Source organism: Chelonoidis abingdonii, chromosome 20 (genome assembly GCF_003597395.2).
Source record: "Chelonoidis abingdonii isolate Lonesome George chromosome 20, CheloAbing_2.0, whole genome shotgun sequence".
NCBI classification, from domain to species: domain Eukaryota; kingdom Metazoa; phylum Chordata; order Testudines; family Testudinidae; genus Chelonoidis; species Chelonoidis abingdonii.
Window position 1 is genome coordinate 14,834,658 of NC_133788.1, and position 19,445 is coordinate 14,854,102.

Genomic DNA, 19,445 nt, shown 5'->3' on the forward strand with positions numbered 1-19,445 from the left:
GCAAGTGTGGGCTGGATATTCAAAAGACCCCAGCAACAGCACCCATTTTAGCCTCCTAAATGAAGGGACTAGAGTTTATCACCCCACAACTCATCTTCTCAACAGGAGTTGAGCTCTTTTGAGAAGCTGGCCATGCAGTTCTATTTATCCACCAGCACAGGCAGTGTAAGTTTCACCCCACTGCCACAGGCATGGACCTCAACCCAAACCCGAAGCAACCACTCTCCAGAGACGAGAGGGCAGTTTTATCTCAGTACTCATTCAAACTTTGACATCTCTGCTGAGGAGGCAGGAGTTTTTCCTGGCCCTTGTTACACACAGGGTTTAACTACAGCTTTCTCCCCCTCTGCTCAGATGCCTTTGGGAAGACTGCCATCCATACCCATAGGAGTGAGATGGTCATTATGCTGAGGAGTTTTCCTGATTATGTTAAACTATTTTTTTATTGTAAACTCTTGCCTTTAAGTCTCAGGAATAGAGGACAAGTTCATGGAGCATATTCCATCAATAACTATTAGCCAAGATGCTCTGGGTGCCCCATAACCTCTAACTGCCAGAAGCTGGGACTGGACGACAGGGGATGGATCACTCGATAACTGCCCTGCTCTGTTCATTCCCTCTGAATTATCTGGTATTGGCCAAAGTCAGAGGACAGGATACTGGACTAGATGGAGCATAGGCCTGACCCAGTATGGCTGTTTTTATGTTCTTGAGGAAGAATCTCCAATGGGACAAAGCATGTGTCTAAGTGTCTGCCTTCGACCATGACCAGCTGCACAGATACGTCATGTATATAATACTGCACTTGGCTAACACTGCCGTGGAAAGTAAAATGTGCCAAAGAAGATTTGAAACATCCTGTAACCAAATGGATGGCGTAGGCATCAAAAACCCTACCTGATTTTTACGATTTCTATTCTTGAAAGACCACACCCTTTGGAAAGGCATTTTGGGCAAGACTCTGCCATCCTAACTCATATCAAATAGCACCTTATTCCTCAAATAGTGCCAGTGAAGCCAGTGGAACTACTTATGGATGAAGGTACTTCTTATTGGGAATACAGGTGGCTGAATCGGACCCTTTCCTGCAGCGGGAGGATCACAGAGGGTGATCGCCCCTCCACGCTGAACTTTGATACTCCCAAGTGCGTCAAAGAATTTTAAGTATCTCAACTTGCTTGCCAATACTGACACCTCTTTGTTGACTAGCACTTTACTCAGCTCGGATATAATTGCAGCTATGGTCAGTATCTCTTTCTGGTTTTCAGGAACTAGCTTAACGCCGTTATGTTTGGGTCTGTAACACAGGAAAGGGAGGCTGACACCCTCGCCGTGCACAATTCTGAACGGAAATCTCTCACCTTCCACCACCTCTTGTAAAAAGTTAACTTTTCAAATGCATCTTGGCTATAACACAGCTAGAATCAACAGTGTTATGACAAGGCTTAATTTGACCCAGAGGAACTCTAAATGAGAAGGTATTAGAATTACTCCGTGGGAGCCTTGATTAGGTTTCATGGTTCCATTTTTAATTATGCACATGTGTGCTGTGTTCATGAGGGACGGTGCAAGATGGCAAAGAGCAGTCAAAGGTGGTAATTAAAGTGTTTTCACCCAGCCCAGGCTACCTATTCATTAAGTTAGTCAGTTTTGCCGGGAAAATCAATGTTAGCAATGCAAAGAGGAATGAGTCTTCTGAAGGAGGAACTTTAGATGGAGAAATCAATGCACCCTTCCAATTAGAGAGCTCTGTGACCTGAAGCATGTGGCTTGATGCATACTATTGTGTGTCACCTTTAGATGAGGACAACTGCATTACATATACAAAAGGCCACGAGTGAAATTTTCAAAGCTGCCCAGGAGATTTGAACACCCTGGAAATGGATGGAAAATGGACAGCCAAATCTCACAGGTGCAAAAATATCACCCAGGACAAAGCTGTAAGAGTCCTGGTTATTAGTACAGATACAACTCCCTAGCTATCCCAATCTCTCAAAACCCAGAGGGTCATTTTTCAAGGCACCTACTAAACTCTCTTTACAGCCTACTTCTAAGAAAGCTAGGCTGCTTACAAACAATATTTAGCCCACATCTAGCATTTCGTACTCTCAAAGCGCTGAACAAGCAGGCCGTCTTCATAGCAGTCATATGAAGGGGAGGTGGCTATCCCGATTTTAATGATGGAGAAACTAGCACACATAGGTTAAATGACTTGTCCAAGAATTATTTCCTGTTCCCAGACCTCTGCTCAGCCCACTAACCCACACTGCCGCCCCCAGGAATGCTCTGATTATTGTGGGCCTCACTGTGCTAGGCACAGTACAAACGTACAGTGAAGAGATCACCTCTGCCACCAAGAGTTTACAATCTAAATAGACAACTCAGACAAAGGATGAGGGGATAGCGGAAAGAGAGAGAGAGAGAAGTGACTTGCGGTGGGAATAGAATGAAGATTTTTCTCAGTCCAACCTCAGAGCCCCATGCACTGGACCACGCCACCTCTCAGATACCGGGATATGTGATCATTGTCATGAGAACATAAAAGGAGCTAAATGTGAGGTAGCTGGGTGGAGGAAGGGGCTGAATTCTGAATTTCCTAATTTCTGTAACTTTCAGATCTCTGCTTTCGCAATGCAACCGTGGTGCACTTACACTCACCAGGGAACAAACATTGATTTTATAAGGAAATTAGGAAGAAAGACAACCGGTTAGCTGCACCAGTTTGCAAATGGATTATTTACCACATAAGGCGATGATGTGACTGCTGTCTTCATGCACAAATTTCCTGGTGACAGCTTCTTCCATTATCTGTTTTACCTGAAAGAAAAGACAAAGCATGTTGATAGGAAGATTTTACATGTCAGTTCCATCAGCTCTGTGGAAGGAGAGTCTGAGGCAGATAATTTCCCCTTTTGCTCCCCTCCAAATTCAGACCTTTATGTTTACCTGAATTGTTTGTGCTTTTGTTACTCCACTCATCACTCCAGGGTTCATTTCTATGCCCCAGTACAACTGAAATGCCTTGAAATGCACCACCCTGGCTACATATCAGCAGCAAGCAGCGAGGTAGGAGGCAGGACAGACTAAGAAGCCAGGTGTGATCCTGCAGAGGTGTTGTGGATATAACCAACTTAGACTACGGAATACGGTTCCTCGGTGGTATTACTGCACCATGGAACTAAACACTATCTTCAGCCTGGCTCCTTAGGTTAGTGAATGACAGGAACGCAGGCCAATGAGCAGCTTCTTACTATACCATCACGCTACATGAAGACATCGGCTAGCAGCATATTTGTATTAGATACAATGGTGGCTGCTTCTGTGGCTTGCTGGCAGTCAGAAGACCATTAGCAGTGACTGGGACACTAAGGGTTAACAACCCACACTGATCTCCTGTGCTCCTGCTCCTCAAAGGAATACAGAAGAAGGATGGCCCAGTGGCTAGGACTAGCCTTGGCGTTGGGAACCCAGGTTAAGCTCCCTGCTCAGCCACAGCTTGACAACTCACTGAGGGGACAGGTCTATGCTGGACTCCACTCCCTCTTGTGTTTACCAAGCTCCAGGCACGGACAGCTGTGCAAACCCACCAAAAGCAGGTGTTGCCAAGAGCTCTATCTGCAAACAATGAAGTAGCAGAGATGCAATTGAGAGCAGTGCTTGGCCTCTGGAGCCTTTATTACAACAGACAACGTATGAAGAAGAAAAGGACTCAGCTTGACTCTCAGATCCCAGGTTGAGTTAGCAGAGCTGCAAAGTTAGAAGAGACTTTTTTTTTTTTTTAAATAATCACATTCCTTAGGGAAGCCACTGAGAGACCAACACGGGACTCATGATTCTGTTTGTATCAATCCTTGCTGAAGAGGAGAAACACACTTTAAAGTGTCCAGTGGGTCCCTCGGAAGGTAAAGTCCTTAATGCAAGTTTCAATGTACTGCACAAACCCTTTGGAATGACACATACATTTGCCTTCCTGTGCATAGCTACTTCAGTCCATTAAATGAGATAATTCTACCCTTGTTTCTCTCCACTGGGCGCATTCTGCTGTTTTTCAAACCCACAGACTCTCCCAGTGCTATAATGAGACAAGCATCCTCAGAGAGGTTTCCAGTGACCTTTCAAGCGAATTAGGCAGAGAGAAAAACCCAAGATCAGGCTGATTGCAAATGGCTTACGGTGAGGGTGCGAGGTAGTGACATTTCGTAGCAACAGTTCAGACAAATGCTTCCTGACACCAGATCTCTTTGCAGGTGGGTTGAATCGACAGAAGCAAGTCTATTTTCAAGGGAGGCATGCAGGGTTTTAACTGTGCAGCTCCCACAGATTCAGAAAAAACAAACAAAAAAAAAAACCAAAAACAGGTGCTGCAAAGCAAACACTCACACATGCTGCTTTGAAATTCTTTCCTCCAGATCTGTTAAAAACAGATTCAGGAGAAGATTTCGTTCTAAATGCAGGGAGTTTGAAATAAAGTGATAAAGCAGGGTAACATTTGTTCATGGCTACATACATACATAAAATCTTACGTGTATACATACAAGGGAGGCAGCAGGGCCTAGTGGATAGAGCACTAGACTGGGACTAAGGACACCTGGGTTCTATTCTCATTAGCCTGCTGGGTGAGCTTGGGCAAGTCCCTCCTCATGCCTCAGTTTCCCCCTCTGTAGAGAAGTCCCTCTTTTGTAACGTGCTTTGAGGTCTGTGCATGGAAAGCTCTATATATGAGAGCTAAGTATTACTATATACTGACAAAGGGAAACATATGGAATGGAAAACTTGTTTACGTGTTGCTATAGTGCCGTGTAGTCTTATTGCTTGCACTAGGGTAGCACCTGGAGGCTGGCACGGAAACTAGGGCCCCTTTGTGCTGTGGAAACACAGAGTAGCTGACAGTCCCTGCCCCAAAGATCTTCCAATCTCAACAGAGAAGATGAACAGTGGAAGAAAGCATTACCATCATCTCCATTTTAGAGAAGAGGAACTGAGGCTCCCGGTGATTCAGCGATTGCTCGAGGCCATGCGGGGAGTCTGCCACAGAATTCAACCCAGAACTCCCGAGTCCTAGTCTAATGCATTAACCACAGCACCATCCTTTTTCAGCGTAAACAGCCATATGGGAGAGTTAAATGGGCAAGACCACCTCCTGTCAGCGCCTTTAATATTATACCCCGGTCGCTTTTATTTATGTATTCCTTCTACTTTACACATACTTATGCTTCTATCCCCATGTGAACAATTCCTCCCCTTAACAGCCAGGCAGCAACCCATAATTTCCTCTTAAGTACATCTCACTTCACTTCTAGGAGGTGCAATCACCTTCCACATATTCAAAGAGTCATAAAACCACTTATCTGCCATTATTGCTCAGCGGTGGAAAGGGATGAAATGGTTTAATGATAGACCTTCATGTCTGCCGGAACATATGTTAGCTCGCTTAAATGCCAGTAATAAAAAGAGGAAGATTTCAGGTCAGAAAAACCTGATGTCACCAGGGATCGGAAACCTGGATTTTCAGACCCAAGGAAGAGGTGCTGTTCCGCTCAGCATCCTGGCAACCAACTCAAACTCCTGTTTTCAGAGTCTGCAAAACACTCAGCTTTTGCTGTTTGTGTGATTCTGTCCCTCCCTTTCTCACCGTATCTCAAAGCCATACACAATACCACAGGTGTCCGTCTATTCCTGGAACTCCAGGTCAGCCAAGCCTCCCCCCTTTCCCAGATTGGGGCAAGGACTAGCTCTTTGTTATGAATTTGTACAGCACCTAGCACAATGGGGTTCTGGTCCCTGACTGGGGCTACTAAATACTACCACAATACCACTGATAAACAACATGCTACGGGAAGCCAGTATAGAGGCGCTGTTACTTCTACAACAGAAGTTTGTTTCCAGCACTGCAAAACTTTCCAGCAAATAAGCTACGCAGAGAACACAACATGCTCCTGTCCTCCCCTCTGTGAGTGAGGAATAATCTGTTAACCATGGCAGGAGAGGAGCAGCCATTAACACAGCTCAAGGTCAGCATCTCAGCTTTGGAGGGAAAAAGATCACTCCTGGGTCAAGAAAAAATTAAACTCAGCTTTGGTGTGAGGCTTGTTCTTGGCGGGAATGTCAGACTAATTTTACAACAGATTAAATTGACCTCCTGCCTGGAGGAGCCGGGTTCTACCAGGAAAGAACATTTTGTCTGCACTGGGTAGGGGTATCTTGGGGGGGGTGGGGGGAGAAGGTTTGAGAGGAGGAAGAGAAATGCAGGTCAGCTAGGTACTGGGAGGTTCCTGAGCGCTGGGCTTATAAAATGCAGAGGTGATGTAGCATACACCAGAGGATTAGCATCTATAGATTTATCATCGTTAGCTGTACTGTGGTAGTGCCAAGGAGTCCCAGCAATGGACTCAGACCCCATTGTGCTAGGCACGGTACAAGTACACACCAAAAAGACGGCCCCAACCCCAGAGGATGGACAAGCTACGAAGCACCTTCCTTAATCCAACATGTGTTTTGGAGAGCATAATCTCTTTGGAGCAAGGACTTTTTCTGGGTTTATAGCACCTACTCATGTGCTCAGCACGAAGACAAAAATAATCCCAAATCCAACAAGATCAGAGCTGGTTACCTACTCTGAACAACACAGAAAGAATATCTAACTAGACAGGTGGACGAAGCAGATCTCATTGCCATTTGCAAGCAATTTAGGCCCAGAATCTCAAATGTATTGAGGTTCCTAACTTCCATGGATTCTTGACCCTTTGGGAAGCTAGGCATTTTTTCTGTCTTCAAAATGATGCCTGTCTCATTCTCTCTCTCTAAGGTACTCCTCTACCCCTTATCACTATAGCATCAGAGTGCCTCGCAATCTTTAATTTATTTATCCTCACAACATCCTTGTGAGGCAGGAAGTGCTATGTGGGGAGCTGAAGCAGAGAAAGGCTAAGTGACTTGACCAAGGTGTCACACAGTCTGTAGCAGGGCAGAGACTTGAACCCTGGTCTCCTGAGTTCCAGGCTGGTGCCTTAACCAATGGACATGGCGTTCAATAGGCAGGAGATGCCTGTAGCCAAACAGTTCCGGGATCCAAAATAAAGGGCACAGATGGTGACGGCAAATGAGAAGGAGAAATCTCAGAGATTCTAACAGTGCTCATTGAAGGGACACAACACAAACCAGTCAAAGCACCAACGCCAATTCAAAGGAAAGGGGAAAGCGAAAGCTGGAGACAACAGCATGCAGCAAGGGGAAGCAGTGGGAACATTGTGCTCAGGAATCAGGAATCCTAGGCTGGTTCCTGGCTCTGCCACAGGATATGCTGCGTGCCCTTGGGCACATCACTTAACTTCTCTGACCAGCCGTGTAGCCCTGTGCAAAATGAGAAGAGGTGGTTCATGCATTGTTTTGATATTAGTATAAAAGGGCTATGTATTATCAATATTTATTTTGATTGAACAGGGGCTGTGTGTGTGTGTGTGTGTGTGTGTGTGTGTGTGTGTGTGTGTGTACAGTGCCTAGAAAAATAGGACTATGGCAGGGTCTCTAGACACTGCTGTAACACAAATACTAATGCATGCAAAAGTGTGCTGCTGACTGTTAGCTTAAGAATTGTTTAGATACTATATTTCTTTCCAGCTCAAGAGCCGTCCTGTTATGCTCCAGAGGGAATTCAGCAATGTAAATTCAGACCTCTGAAAATAAGGGGTGAGGGAGAAAACTGACAATGTGCCACGAAAGTAGGTTCGCCGAGGAGACGCTGCAATTACCTATAATTCCATCTGCTTTCCTATCTAACCCACAACGGCTTCCTCAACCTACCACTGCCGGCTGAAGCACATCTGCCTTGTTAAACTCATTTATCACGCACAAACTCAATCCCCCCAACGATGCAGAGTGCTGGCTCGGTTAGGCCTGTTCTAGAGGCACATCCCCAGTAACTACTGGTTTTGCTCCTTTCTGAACTGTAATTAATGAGCAAAGACCCACCCCCCAAATAAAGCCAAGACAGATTTCATCACAAAAAAGGTGGGCCCACTGTGGTAGAAGACTTAACCACCCATCACCCCCTTCCCAACCCACACACTGGAGTAGTATCTTTTTTAACCCAGAAATAATTTTCCTACCCAGTGTGTTGGAATCTAGGGCTGCTACTAAAAAGAGATGAGCATACACTCTCCTTCTCCCTCCGCTGAAATAAAACCATCACATGGGGCTGCCGATGAAAGCAGATGAGTGATTAGTCACCAGCCCAATCAGCAGCATTTCATAAGAGCAGCCATACTGGGTCAGACCAAAGGTCCATCTAGCCCAGTATCCTGTCTTCAAACAGTGGCCAATGCCAGGTGCCCCAGAGGGAATGAACAGAACAGGGAATCATCAAGTGATCCATCCTCTGTCGCCAATTCTCAGCTTCTGGCAAACAGAGGCTAGGGACACCATCCCTGCCCATCCTGGCTAATAGCCATTGATGGACCTCACCTCCATGAACTTATCTAGTTCTTTTTTGAACCCTGTTATAGTCTTGCCCTTCAAAACATCCTCTGGTCAGGGGTTCCACAGGTTGACTGTGTGATGTGTGAAAAAAAATACTTCCTTTTGTTGGTTTAAATCTGCTGCCTATTAATTTCATTTGGTGACCCTTAGATCTTGTGTTATGAAGAGTAAATAAAACTTCCTTATTTATTTTCTCCACACCAGTCACGATTTTACAGTCCCCTATCACATTCCCCCCTTAGTCGTCTCTTTTCCAAGCTGAAAAGTCCCAGTCTTATCAATCTCTCCTATTTATTTATTTCTCTCTCATGATTTGTATGCCAGCCTTGTGATGTATTGAATGCTGGGGCTTGGCAAGAAGGGACAGACCCATAGGACCGTGTGTGATCACTATCCCACCCTTTTAGATGGGGCCTTTGGATGAGTAAGAAGCAGCATGGGAAGTAGCGGATTGAGACGTAGTCAAAAGGGGAAGCCGTTGCGAGAGAAGGCCCCCGGCTCTGAGAGTGGACTCTGTAATGCAGCACTTGAACCTGTTTACTTGAACAGGTTTAGCCTCTCCTGCGTTGTATTTACACCACTGTTGACTTACAAGCTTGATTTGCGTCTGCCTCGGAAGGAAAAACAACAAAACGTATCCCTAACTTGTCCCCTTCGTGAAGTGCCAGATTGAGACCATCTGGATAAGAGTGACTAAGCAGGACCAAGCTAGGTGGAAGCGAAAAGGCCAGGCCAACAACGTTGCTTTGTCTATTCAATTTCCACCTGAAGCCAAAGGCCAGCTAACGACGCTCCAGCCAAGCTGGCCCTGGGTAAGGAGTCAGGAGACTGGAGTCCTATTCCAGCTTTGCCATTGACCTTGGGCAAATGATGGCGCCTCTCTGCCTCAGGTTCCCCCCATCTGTAAAATGAGAATAATGATACTGACCTCCCTTCGGTGAAACGGTTTGAGCTCTGTGGGTGAGCAATGTTCTCTAAATCTCTTAAGCACCTCAAAAACAGGCCTGATCTACAGAGGAGCCATATATCTACAAGTGACACTGCTGTGAAGCAGAGCTGCAGGCGCTCAGCACCTCTGAAAGTCAGGCTGCTGATTCGGAACCGCAAATACGGAGCGAGACACAGGTTCGATTCCCTGCTCTGCCACAGACTTGCTGTGTGACCTTGGGCAAATCACTTAATTTCCATGTGCCTCATTTCCCCATCTGCAATGGGGATAACAGCACTGCTCAATCTCACTGGGGTTTTGTGAGGACAAATACATTAAAGACCATAAGGTGCTGAGATATTAAGTCCCTAAAACAGATTGAGGATTAATGCAAGGGAGAAAGGACTCTTGATCGACTTCCTTAGAGTTCTCATGGGTGCAGCACCCTGCATGAATTACCAGTAGATAAACCTGTATTTGCCCAGCTGACTCTCTCAAACATTTTTGAAGCCCTGTGTTCAGTAATCCGCATTCTGTCATTGTTTGTAGCACAGCAGTGCCTGCTCCTGGGGATCAATCATAGACCAGAGCTCTTATAATCTAGAACTTATATCACCCTAGGGAGAAAACAGTTTCAGAGGAATATTTAACCTGGGTTTTATATAATAACCCCAAGCTCTAGCTGGCAGTAGCGGCGGTCCCCAGGGCCTCCAGAGCCAAAAGCATGCGCACCGGCTGATTATACTAGAGGCATAACTCCATTCGCTGGTGCAACCCGCACCATTCCAAGGTGGTTCTCTGTCCCCGCATAGAGGCTGGTCTACGTAAAGTGATTTAAGAGTCTTCAAGCAAATGGACCGAGACCTTTAGCTCAAGCAACTATGGCAGGCAATCCTGGGTTGAAGCCCTGAAGAAAATTCCAATTGTAAGCTCTTTGGAGCAGGGACGATCATTTTGCTCTGTATTCATACAGCGCTTAGCGCCACAGAGACCTGGTCCATGATGAGGGCTCTTAGGCACTACAGAACGAGACACCACTACCTATCCACAGGCATTGTTAAACTGTTAGCTATAGTAGGCTTTTATCTTCTTTTGTAGACAAGCCCCTCCAGGGCAACCAGGACTCAGGTTGTGCCAGTGCAGATTCCACTTTCTGGATCTTTAAGTAATTTTTTGTATCCCCAATTTTCTGCCACTGCATTTCCTTCAAAAGGAGAGTTTCAGTGGCAATGGAAAACCAAAGAACACAGCTGATTGTGTTTGATCAGATGTGGCTGTGAAGATGAAAAGGGTCCTGTAAGTGCAACTGACTTTCAGGATGATGATAGGGGTATATTTTTGCATGAGTGCTCAAAACAATACAAACTCCCTTACAAAAGGTCCCCGGAGACAGGCCCTGCCGCTCTGAAGATTCCCCCAGGAGATGTAACAGCCAGAAACAATTAGTATTAGATGCTGAATATAAAGGAGATTGCTACATTTCGGTTTCCCAGCAACCCCTCGCTTAGGAAACAGGGTAGCGAAGGTTTTCATTTCAACCCCTGGTTAGCTTTACAATGACAGATCGGACCATAAAACGTATTAAGCTGCATTCTTCAGTCTCCCCACTCTGAAAGTGATAGCCACAGAGGCCGAGTCATGGTTTTAGGAGATGAGCAAGAGCCAGGGAAGATGGAGAAATCAAGCCACTTTCTATTAGGTTAAATACTGTAGGAAAGAGATGGGCATTAGACAAAGAGAGGACTCATCAGAGCAAGTGTCAATACACCTCAAGGTGGACAAGAAAAAAGGGGGAAGAATAGAATGAATCAGGGAGTTTTAAGAAAGGAGGGATCCCAGATCATTTAGTGGGAGAAGGGAACAGTAGTAATTTGATTATTTGAATGGGTGTTACACGCAGAGGTCCCAATCAGCGGACAGTGCCATGCACGGCATGCACTGAAAAGCCTCTGCCTCCGCCCCCGCCCTAAAGAGCTTTCAATACCAAAGCGACGGGGAGAGGTGCCCCTCCCTCGGCCTGGCCCTAGAATGGGACCTGCCACGGCCGGCCGGGGTGAGAGGTGCCCCTCCCTCAGCCCGGCTCCGAGCTGCTGTGGTGAGAGAGGGCTGGGGGCAGTCCTCTCTCTTCACCACAGCCCCAGGGCAGCCTGCACCCTAAACCTCTCATCCCTGGCCCCACCCCAGAGCCTGCACCCCCTCTCACCCCAACCCTCTGCCTCTGCCCCAGCCCCCTCCCACACTCCAAACCGCTCATCCCCACCCTGGCCCCACCCCAGAGCCTGCATGCCCCGGTACCCCAACCCTCTGCCCCAGCAGTGAGCCCCCTCCCGCACCCCAAACCTCTCATCCGCAGAGCCTCATCCCCCCACAGCCCAAGCCCTGAGCCCCCTTCCACATTCCGAACCCTTTGACCCCACCCCCATCACATGCATTTTGTTATGTGCACCAATATGGAGGGGTGCACATAACAAAATTCATTCCACACATGGGTGGGAAAAATTAGAGGGAACACCACAAATAGTAATTAAAAATACCTAGCTCTCCGATGGTGCTTTTCAGCAGTAGATTATACTGGGCCAAAGCCTGTGTCAGCAAACACAGAGGGAGGGCGGAAAACAACCATGCTCAGTGCACTGCTGAAGCCGGCTGCTCTCACTCTGGCACCCCACTATTGGCAGGCATGGGCTGTCTCTGTCTGGCAGCGTCATTATCCCCATTTTATGGAAAAGGAAAGTGAGGCCCAGAGAGGCTAAGTGGCTACCTCAAGCTCACAAATGAAGCATAACAAAGGTGAGACCGGAGCCCCGGAGGCCCAACTCCTAGTGTACAATCTTCTCCGCCAATATTTTTATAAACCCCAACGATGGTAATAAATCCAAGCATCACCAATAACGTCATTAACCAATATCTTGCCATTATGCCCCCTTGAGAGCCCCGTGTGACTTACAGCATGTGCTGTACCAGTGGGCACATTTATGGGAAATTCGAGCCACATCATGCAGGGCTGATGTTGTAGTGTCTGAAATAAGACTCTGAGTATTTAAAAGGAGGCAGATTTAGTACCAAGTGCACTTCACTGATCTAAACATGGAGCAAAGCAGGTCATTACTTGGAGAAGCCTTTATTTGCCGTTGACTTTCTTCAGTTCTTTTTCTCAATTACTCTTTTTGCAGCACTACCAAAAAGTGTCAGCCAAGACGGGGGCACCATTTTGCTAAAGGCTGTACACACGCATGCACGTTGTAGAAGACCCCAAAGAACGTACACGCTAAATAGGCAGAGGGTGGGAGAAAGGAATGGTGGTTCTTCCCATTTTGCAAATGTGGAAACAGAGGCACAGAGCAACTAAGTGACTTGCATAGGATACCACAGAGTGTCTGTGGCAGAACTCAGCCCAGATCTCCTGATTCCCAGTCCGCTTCCAATAATCAGGTGAGAACTGTCTGACTTCCCTCTGAACTGACCCACCAATAAAATACACCCAAACATTTTGATTCCCCTTTGATTACCTGTATTAAAAGCACACGGCAATCTCTCCTCAGGTCAGAGGTCTGAGAAAATAATTGCATATCGCTGCAGAAGGCCATCTGCAACATACACGAACCTCTACTCACAACAGCGATTTAAATGCAGAGAGAGCCTCACAAATGTTCTGGGGAGATTGTGAACCTTAATAGGAATTGCTTTCAGGGCATGAAAAGCAGACGTTAAATGTCAGAAGCTGGAATACATCATTCGTGGTCGCCACATAATTCCCAGAAGCTCCAGGGGCAGGGAACCAAGAAAATCTCTTCTCTGTAATCTGATGAAACAGTGTGGTTGGTTTTTTTTAAAATGCTAGAAATTGGAGAACATTTCTAGATAGGGAATTCTTCGGTCCTCTGCCATGCTGTCTGCTCAGGAAAGGCAGCTTGAAATCAGGCTTTTCACACCTAAACCCTGTACGGACACCCATGCGCAGAAAATCTGGGCAAACTAAGTTAGTCTTGTTACCAGAAACATTAGCCCCTTTCTCCCGATAGCTGGGCTCCCGGCCAGCAGCCGCCACTCTCCAGCTGCCCAGCTCTGAAGGCAGCGCCGCCCAGCTCTGAAGCTAGCGCCGCCAGCAGCAGTGCAGAAGTCAGGGTGGAAATACCAGGAGTATGTCCCTATGAGTATGTACAGACATTTGCTATCACACAGGTGGTCACAGCCGGAAATATTTTCAAAGGGGGAGCCCAGTAAAAAAAAGTTTTTGAACCCCTGGTTTACGGCATCGGACTGAGCAGCAAGAGATTTGGGTTTGATTCCTGGCACGACGACAGATGCCCTGGGGGTATGTCTATAGTGCATTATAAACCCAGGTCTGTGGGATCCAGGACGGTGGACTGGGTGTTTCCAAGCCCATACTAGGCAGACTTCCTGACTCGGGTCTGGGGCTTGAGCTGGGTCCACACTGCAAAATGACAGGGCTTGGACCAGTCACAGCAGGTCTTGGGCTCTGACCCACCTCCACAGCATGGTCCCACAAGCCTGGCCCTGAGTGCTGGCCGAGTCGAGTCAGACTGATGTACGTGAGGACAGAAGAGGGAGCCTGGACTCAAAGTGAGTCAGCGTGTGCAGTGCAGATATATCCTGTGCGACCCTGAGCAGGTCACTTCATCTCTCAGTTCCTCCTCTGTAAATCAGGGATAATGCTTTAACCTCACCATGGTAACGTTTGCTAGCGCTGACGGACTGCAGTGATGACAGCAGAAAGGGACCAGGCACCGGCAATGACAGCTTTGGCTTCCTGTGACTGCTACTGACTCAGAGGGTCACTGCAGGCAGATCATTCCAAGGCTGAGCACCCACAACAGCAGCTAAATCAAGGGGAGTTGAGGCACTCAGTCCTCGTGCCTCCATTTCCCCATTCACAAAATGGAAATGTTACTTCCTGTTACAAGGGGGTAGCATGGCTCAGCAAATAGAGCCCAGGACTAGAAGTCAGGAGACCTGGGTTCCCTTTCCACATCTGCCACTGACTTATGGTTCGCCCTTGGGCAAGTCACCTAAACTCTTTATGCATCAGTTTCACCAGCTAGTAGATAACGAGGATGCTCATAACTTTCCTGCTTGAGTATAGTACTTTGTAATCCAGGGGTGAAAAATATTACACAGATGCTCTGTAACAGGAATATTAGCACTCACCTCTGAATAGGGAGTTTAGATTCCTGGATGAAATGTGTGTGTGAGTGCCCTGTATTATTATTATGATGCATCATCGCTCTAATACACCCCACTATCTAACCCTCTGTCTAGCTCTATATGCTACTTCCTGCAGTGGCCAGGTTCTTCAGAGGTAAGTGAACACTCAACACAGATCTAAAGTATGGTTTTAAAGAAGCGTTTACTAAACCAGCCCTGGGTTTTGCTTTTAAATCCAACATCAAAACAACTCTGGAAAAAACTGCAAAGAAGGTAGCCATCCCAGCCCCTGCTAGTGCACAAGATCCAGACTACTAAGTGAAACTGACCAACGAGGCGCTATCTGACAGACCTTTAAAATTGCTAAGCGTAGATGTTCCTTGACTTCTAAGGGCTGGACTCTGCATGCATGTTCACATGTGAGTGCATGAACGGTCTCACTGGCATGACTAACTGTTTGCGGGATCAGGGCCACCATTAGGGGAAGTCAGACATAGCTAATCTGCCGCTTTGTCTCCCAGAAACAGAAGTCTGGATTTTAAACCCTCTGCACCATGTTCTGTGCTGTTTTCTCTCCCCCTTTGAATCCTCTCCTCTTTTCGTCCTGCATTCGGGTCTCTCCCACTCAGCATTATTGCCTATCCCGACTGATACGCCATGGCAGCGGGTGTTGCTTTGCGCCAAGTCTGTGACCCAGTACGATGCCCACTGAGGACAACCAGACCACCCACGTGCTCTAAGTTTGGCATATGCTTCAGTATCTTGCTGAGTGAAAGCTGAAAAGAGCTCGCCCGGTCCCTTCTGTGACCTGGCCAGTCGGTTCTTTTTATACCAACTCCACCCAATGTTTGTAGTCAGGACCCACTGGCTTCAGGCCAGGTTGCAAGGGTCTGGATCAGGGCCTTACTTAGATAATTACTTAGCACTGTTGGCAGCCCTATAAACAGGCCTGGTGCCAGTAGGGTGCGTGGCACCCTGCACGTGTGTTTGTATCACTAAGACTGACTATTAACACAGCATACGAGAAAGTTACTGGTCTTGTTTCCCGCAGCTGTGACAAGCGTGCTTCTAAGAGCAGTGCCTCAGAAGCTCCACTCACACTAGGCAAGTTACAAGCAGGTTAGTGCTCGGCTCAGAGGCCTCCGAAGATCGCTGAGGTGCTGCAAGAAATGGGCTTGCTGATTCAGTAGGGGACACTCCCCACCATACATCACACCAGGGTAGAGGGCTATCACAGTACACAGCAGCTTTGGGGGTGCTTGAGAGGACACCTAGACCTGGGGTTCTGGTCCCTTGCTATTGTCTAAAATCCACACCATTTTTCTTTCAAGAAGAGGCATTTATTTACCCCAGCATCCTGGTCAGTTTCAGCAGGGTAATTACTGAATACTCCATCAGTTTCAGTTGGACCATTTCTTCATTTCCTCTGCTCAAGAGCTGCGTGGCACTGCTGCGGGATGATATAAAACAGAACCCATGGTTCATCCAAGAAGCAGCTGCATTTCAGTGGCAGGAAAAACAATTCCAGTTTCTGAAGTGTTTTGGGATCTTTCAGGATGAAAGCTGCTAAGGTTATCCTTCTTATATCTGTTTCCCAGCTAGAACGAGAGCTTTGTTCGAGTACAGTAATGGCAAAAGCACCATTTCAGTAGGCAGGAAATAAAGAGCTGGAAAAAGCCTGCTTTATGAGCCTACTTGTCACAATAGATTTTCCTGCAGAGAGAGAGAGAGAGATGTTTGAAACACAGACATATAGCCAGCCTCGGCATGAAGCCCAGCTGAGTCAAATCTTCAAAACATATTACTTGTCTGTCTCTCTCTATTAAAGTCAACAAAATAAATTCTTTACCAGTGGAAACACCTGCAAAAAAAAGTAAACACATTATTAAGCATTTCCAAAGGCTTCAACTGAAAGGTTTTTTGGGAAATAAAAAAATATATATATTTCAAGCCACTTGGTGCAAATTCTAACCAACTTATTCCTGGAAAGAGAACTGAATTTCAATAAAGTCAGTAGAAGCAGTGAAAAAAATATTATAAAATTAGAAGATCATTAAAGATTGAGGCGATTTGGAAATAATGCGCCATGGGAAACTGACCGCTGCTTTAAGGAGCGAGTGAAGGGAAGCAGCCTTTAAGAACGCCCCCATGGAGATGGGTAACCACATTATTTAAGACTGGAGAGGAGAATACAAGAGCAACATGTGTGATGTAACAGTCAGGCATTAGCAGTTATACTGCAAGCTGCATGAAGTGAGGCTGTGAGGTTGGAAATCCTGCATCTGTACTGTTGTTGAGAGGCAGCACGATCTAGTGAAAAGACCACTGGACTGGGTGCCAGGAGATCGGGAGTCACTTCCCGGCCCTACCACCGACCGGCTGGTTTGACTTTGGGCAAGTCAGCGCTTGTCTGCACATGCTTTAGTGAGGTGTAAGTTTTAATCCACACTAAGATGTTGCACGCTAATTGGCCCGTGCAGACCCTGCTGACATGCACTAAAATTTCCCAGGTGAACCTGTGGAATGACATTGACATACACTAGGGAATGTTTAGTGAACTAAAATTTACACCCTTCTGGGGTGGATTAAAGCACCGTGTAGACACACCCTCACTTTACGTCCCTGTGTGTCTGTTCCCCCTCTCACCCTTTGTCGCTGCAGACTATGAAATCTTCAGGGGAGAGACTGTCTCTTACTCGGTGCATGTTCAGTGCCACTGCTCTGGTTGGAGCCTCTACACGGAGTGTAATTAATGATTGTACCCACAAAAAACAATATTTAGGTTGCAAAGTCGAGCATTCCAAAGCTAGAAAACACCAGATTTAAGGCTGTCTTTGCCACCTTAATTCTGCCCCCTTGTGCACCTATTCTGTGACTGAATGAAGCAGGGTTCCTTTGGGGAAAAAAATAGTGTATGGTAATGTAATTAACGACTGGACCATAACACATAAGCACAAGGGGGCAGAATTAAAGCTATATTTGAGGTTGTTCCCCCTGCCCAAATTTCATGAAAGATTCATCCTGTTTTCTGGCTTTAGCCAAAATTCTCTCAAGGAATGCAGTCAGAGAATAGACACGGTGATTTGTTTGAGTTTCTCTCTCAGCAAAACCTAAATGGAATTTCTCGGGACAAAGAAAAGGCACTTCTCTAGCCAAAGGCTTCCCCCCCTCCCCCACTGAATTTCATAGGCTGCAAACAATGGAGGTGGTAGAGCTTTTTAAAAAAAATATTGCAAGATTCTTTTATAATAGTAAGCGTTCAGCAGCCCATCTACAGGGTCACTACCGGCTTCCCCCTTATAATAATAATATAAACTTAAGTGGATTAAAAACAAGGCTTTAAAAAAAACAAAACAGAAAAATGATAGGTGGAATTTTCAGAGCACCTAGATGATTTAGGAGCAGATTTTTGTCCGTCCTCATGTACAAATGGGCTAAAAATAGGTAAGCACTGGAATGGGCTTCCAAGGAGATTGTGGAATCCCTGTTACTGAAGGTTTTTAAGAACAGGTTAGACCATGGCCTCTCAGGGACAATCTGGATTTACCTGGTCCTGCCTCAGTGCAGGGGGGCTGGATTGGGTGACCCCTTCCAGCCCTACATTTCTATGATTCTACAACTTCATGCTGGGATTGAATTCACACAAAAAGAACAGGCTCTAAGGTGCCACAAGTACTCCTGTTCTTTTTGCGGATACAGACTAACACGGCTGCTACCCTGAAACCTGAATTCAATACGTCTGAACTAGGATCTTTTTGTTTTAATTCAGAGACTCTGCTGGGCACAGGGTGTTCTGGGCCCACACCATCCTCCATTGCCCACCACCCAGATGTCCGGAGACGTGGGGCCTGCTGCTTTTCTCTGAGCTTTGGTCATGTGACTGAAGCACTTGACCAGTTGAGGAATGTTACAGGAGAGTAAAGTTGCACGCAGCAGACAATGAACTGGCCTCGAAATCACTAACATCGTGCTCTCCCCCACAATACACCGACATGCCCTTTGTCTGGGATTCACGTAGTAACGACACCTAGCTCCTGTACAGTGCATCACATCAGGAGATCTCAAGGCGGTTTACAAAGGGGATCAGTACATTATTCCTATTTTTATATAATATTTGGTGCGCTTTGCCGCCTCCTGTTAAATGTGAGCAAGCTGGTATAACACCACGCTTCACTGTAACGTTCCAAGTATTGTACAAAGCAGCTAATCACCATTATCTTCCCACCCCTTGTCATAGACGGGGAAAGCGAGGGACAGAGAGATTGTGACTTGGCCAAGGTCAGACAGCAAGTTAACGGTACAGCAGAATCCTGAGTCTGAGACCAGGTGCCTCGTGATATATCAATACCGCATCTCAAGCAGAGCAAGTTTGCTTACGTGGTGTGGTTTGATTGGGAGTGAGTAGGTGGGGAAAGAAGCTCAAAGGATGGCCAGTGTTTGAAAACCAGCATGGAGCCCATGGCTTTAACTTTCATGTCACAAAACGACCCAGTGTATTTCCAGATGACACTGTTGTACGATGACCGTCGCAGGTTGGGCACTGACGTTGCAGTGAAAACAATGACTACAGTTCAGCTGCCACATAGTCTAGATTTTGGGTTTAAAGAGAGACAGCCAGGAAGTTTCAGGCAAAATAGTGGGTTTTGTTCATAAGTGTATGTGTGTGTATGAGTTTATATAAACATAATCACTTTTGTACACTAAACAAAGAAATCAGCGACATGCTTTTGTCATAAACAGATAGCTAAGGGTTAATGTCTATTTCACCTGCAAAGGGGTAACCAAACACCTGACCAGAGGACCAATCAGGAAACTGGATTTTTCAAAGCTCAGGGAGGGAATTTCTGGGTGTGTGTCTTTGTCTCTCTGTTGCTCT

At 46.4% G+C, this 19,445-nt stretch overlaps 1 protein-coding gene across 1 annotated transcript in view; it reads right to left on the bottom strand.

The window, feature by feature from the left end:
* SGSM2 (small G protein signaling modulator 2) overlaps window positions 1-19,445 on the bottom strand; it is a 129,918-nt gene that overhangs the window by 100,304 nt on the left and 10,169 nt on the right. The window contains exon 2 of the mRNA XM_032779437.2: window positions 2,742-2,817. Coding sequence (XP_032635328.1) covers window positions 2,742-2,817 — 76 coding nt within the window. The remainder of the gene's footprint in view (window positions 1-2,741; window positions 2,818-19,445) is intronic.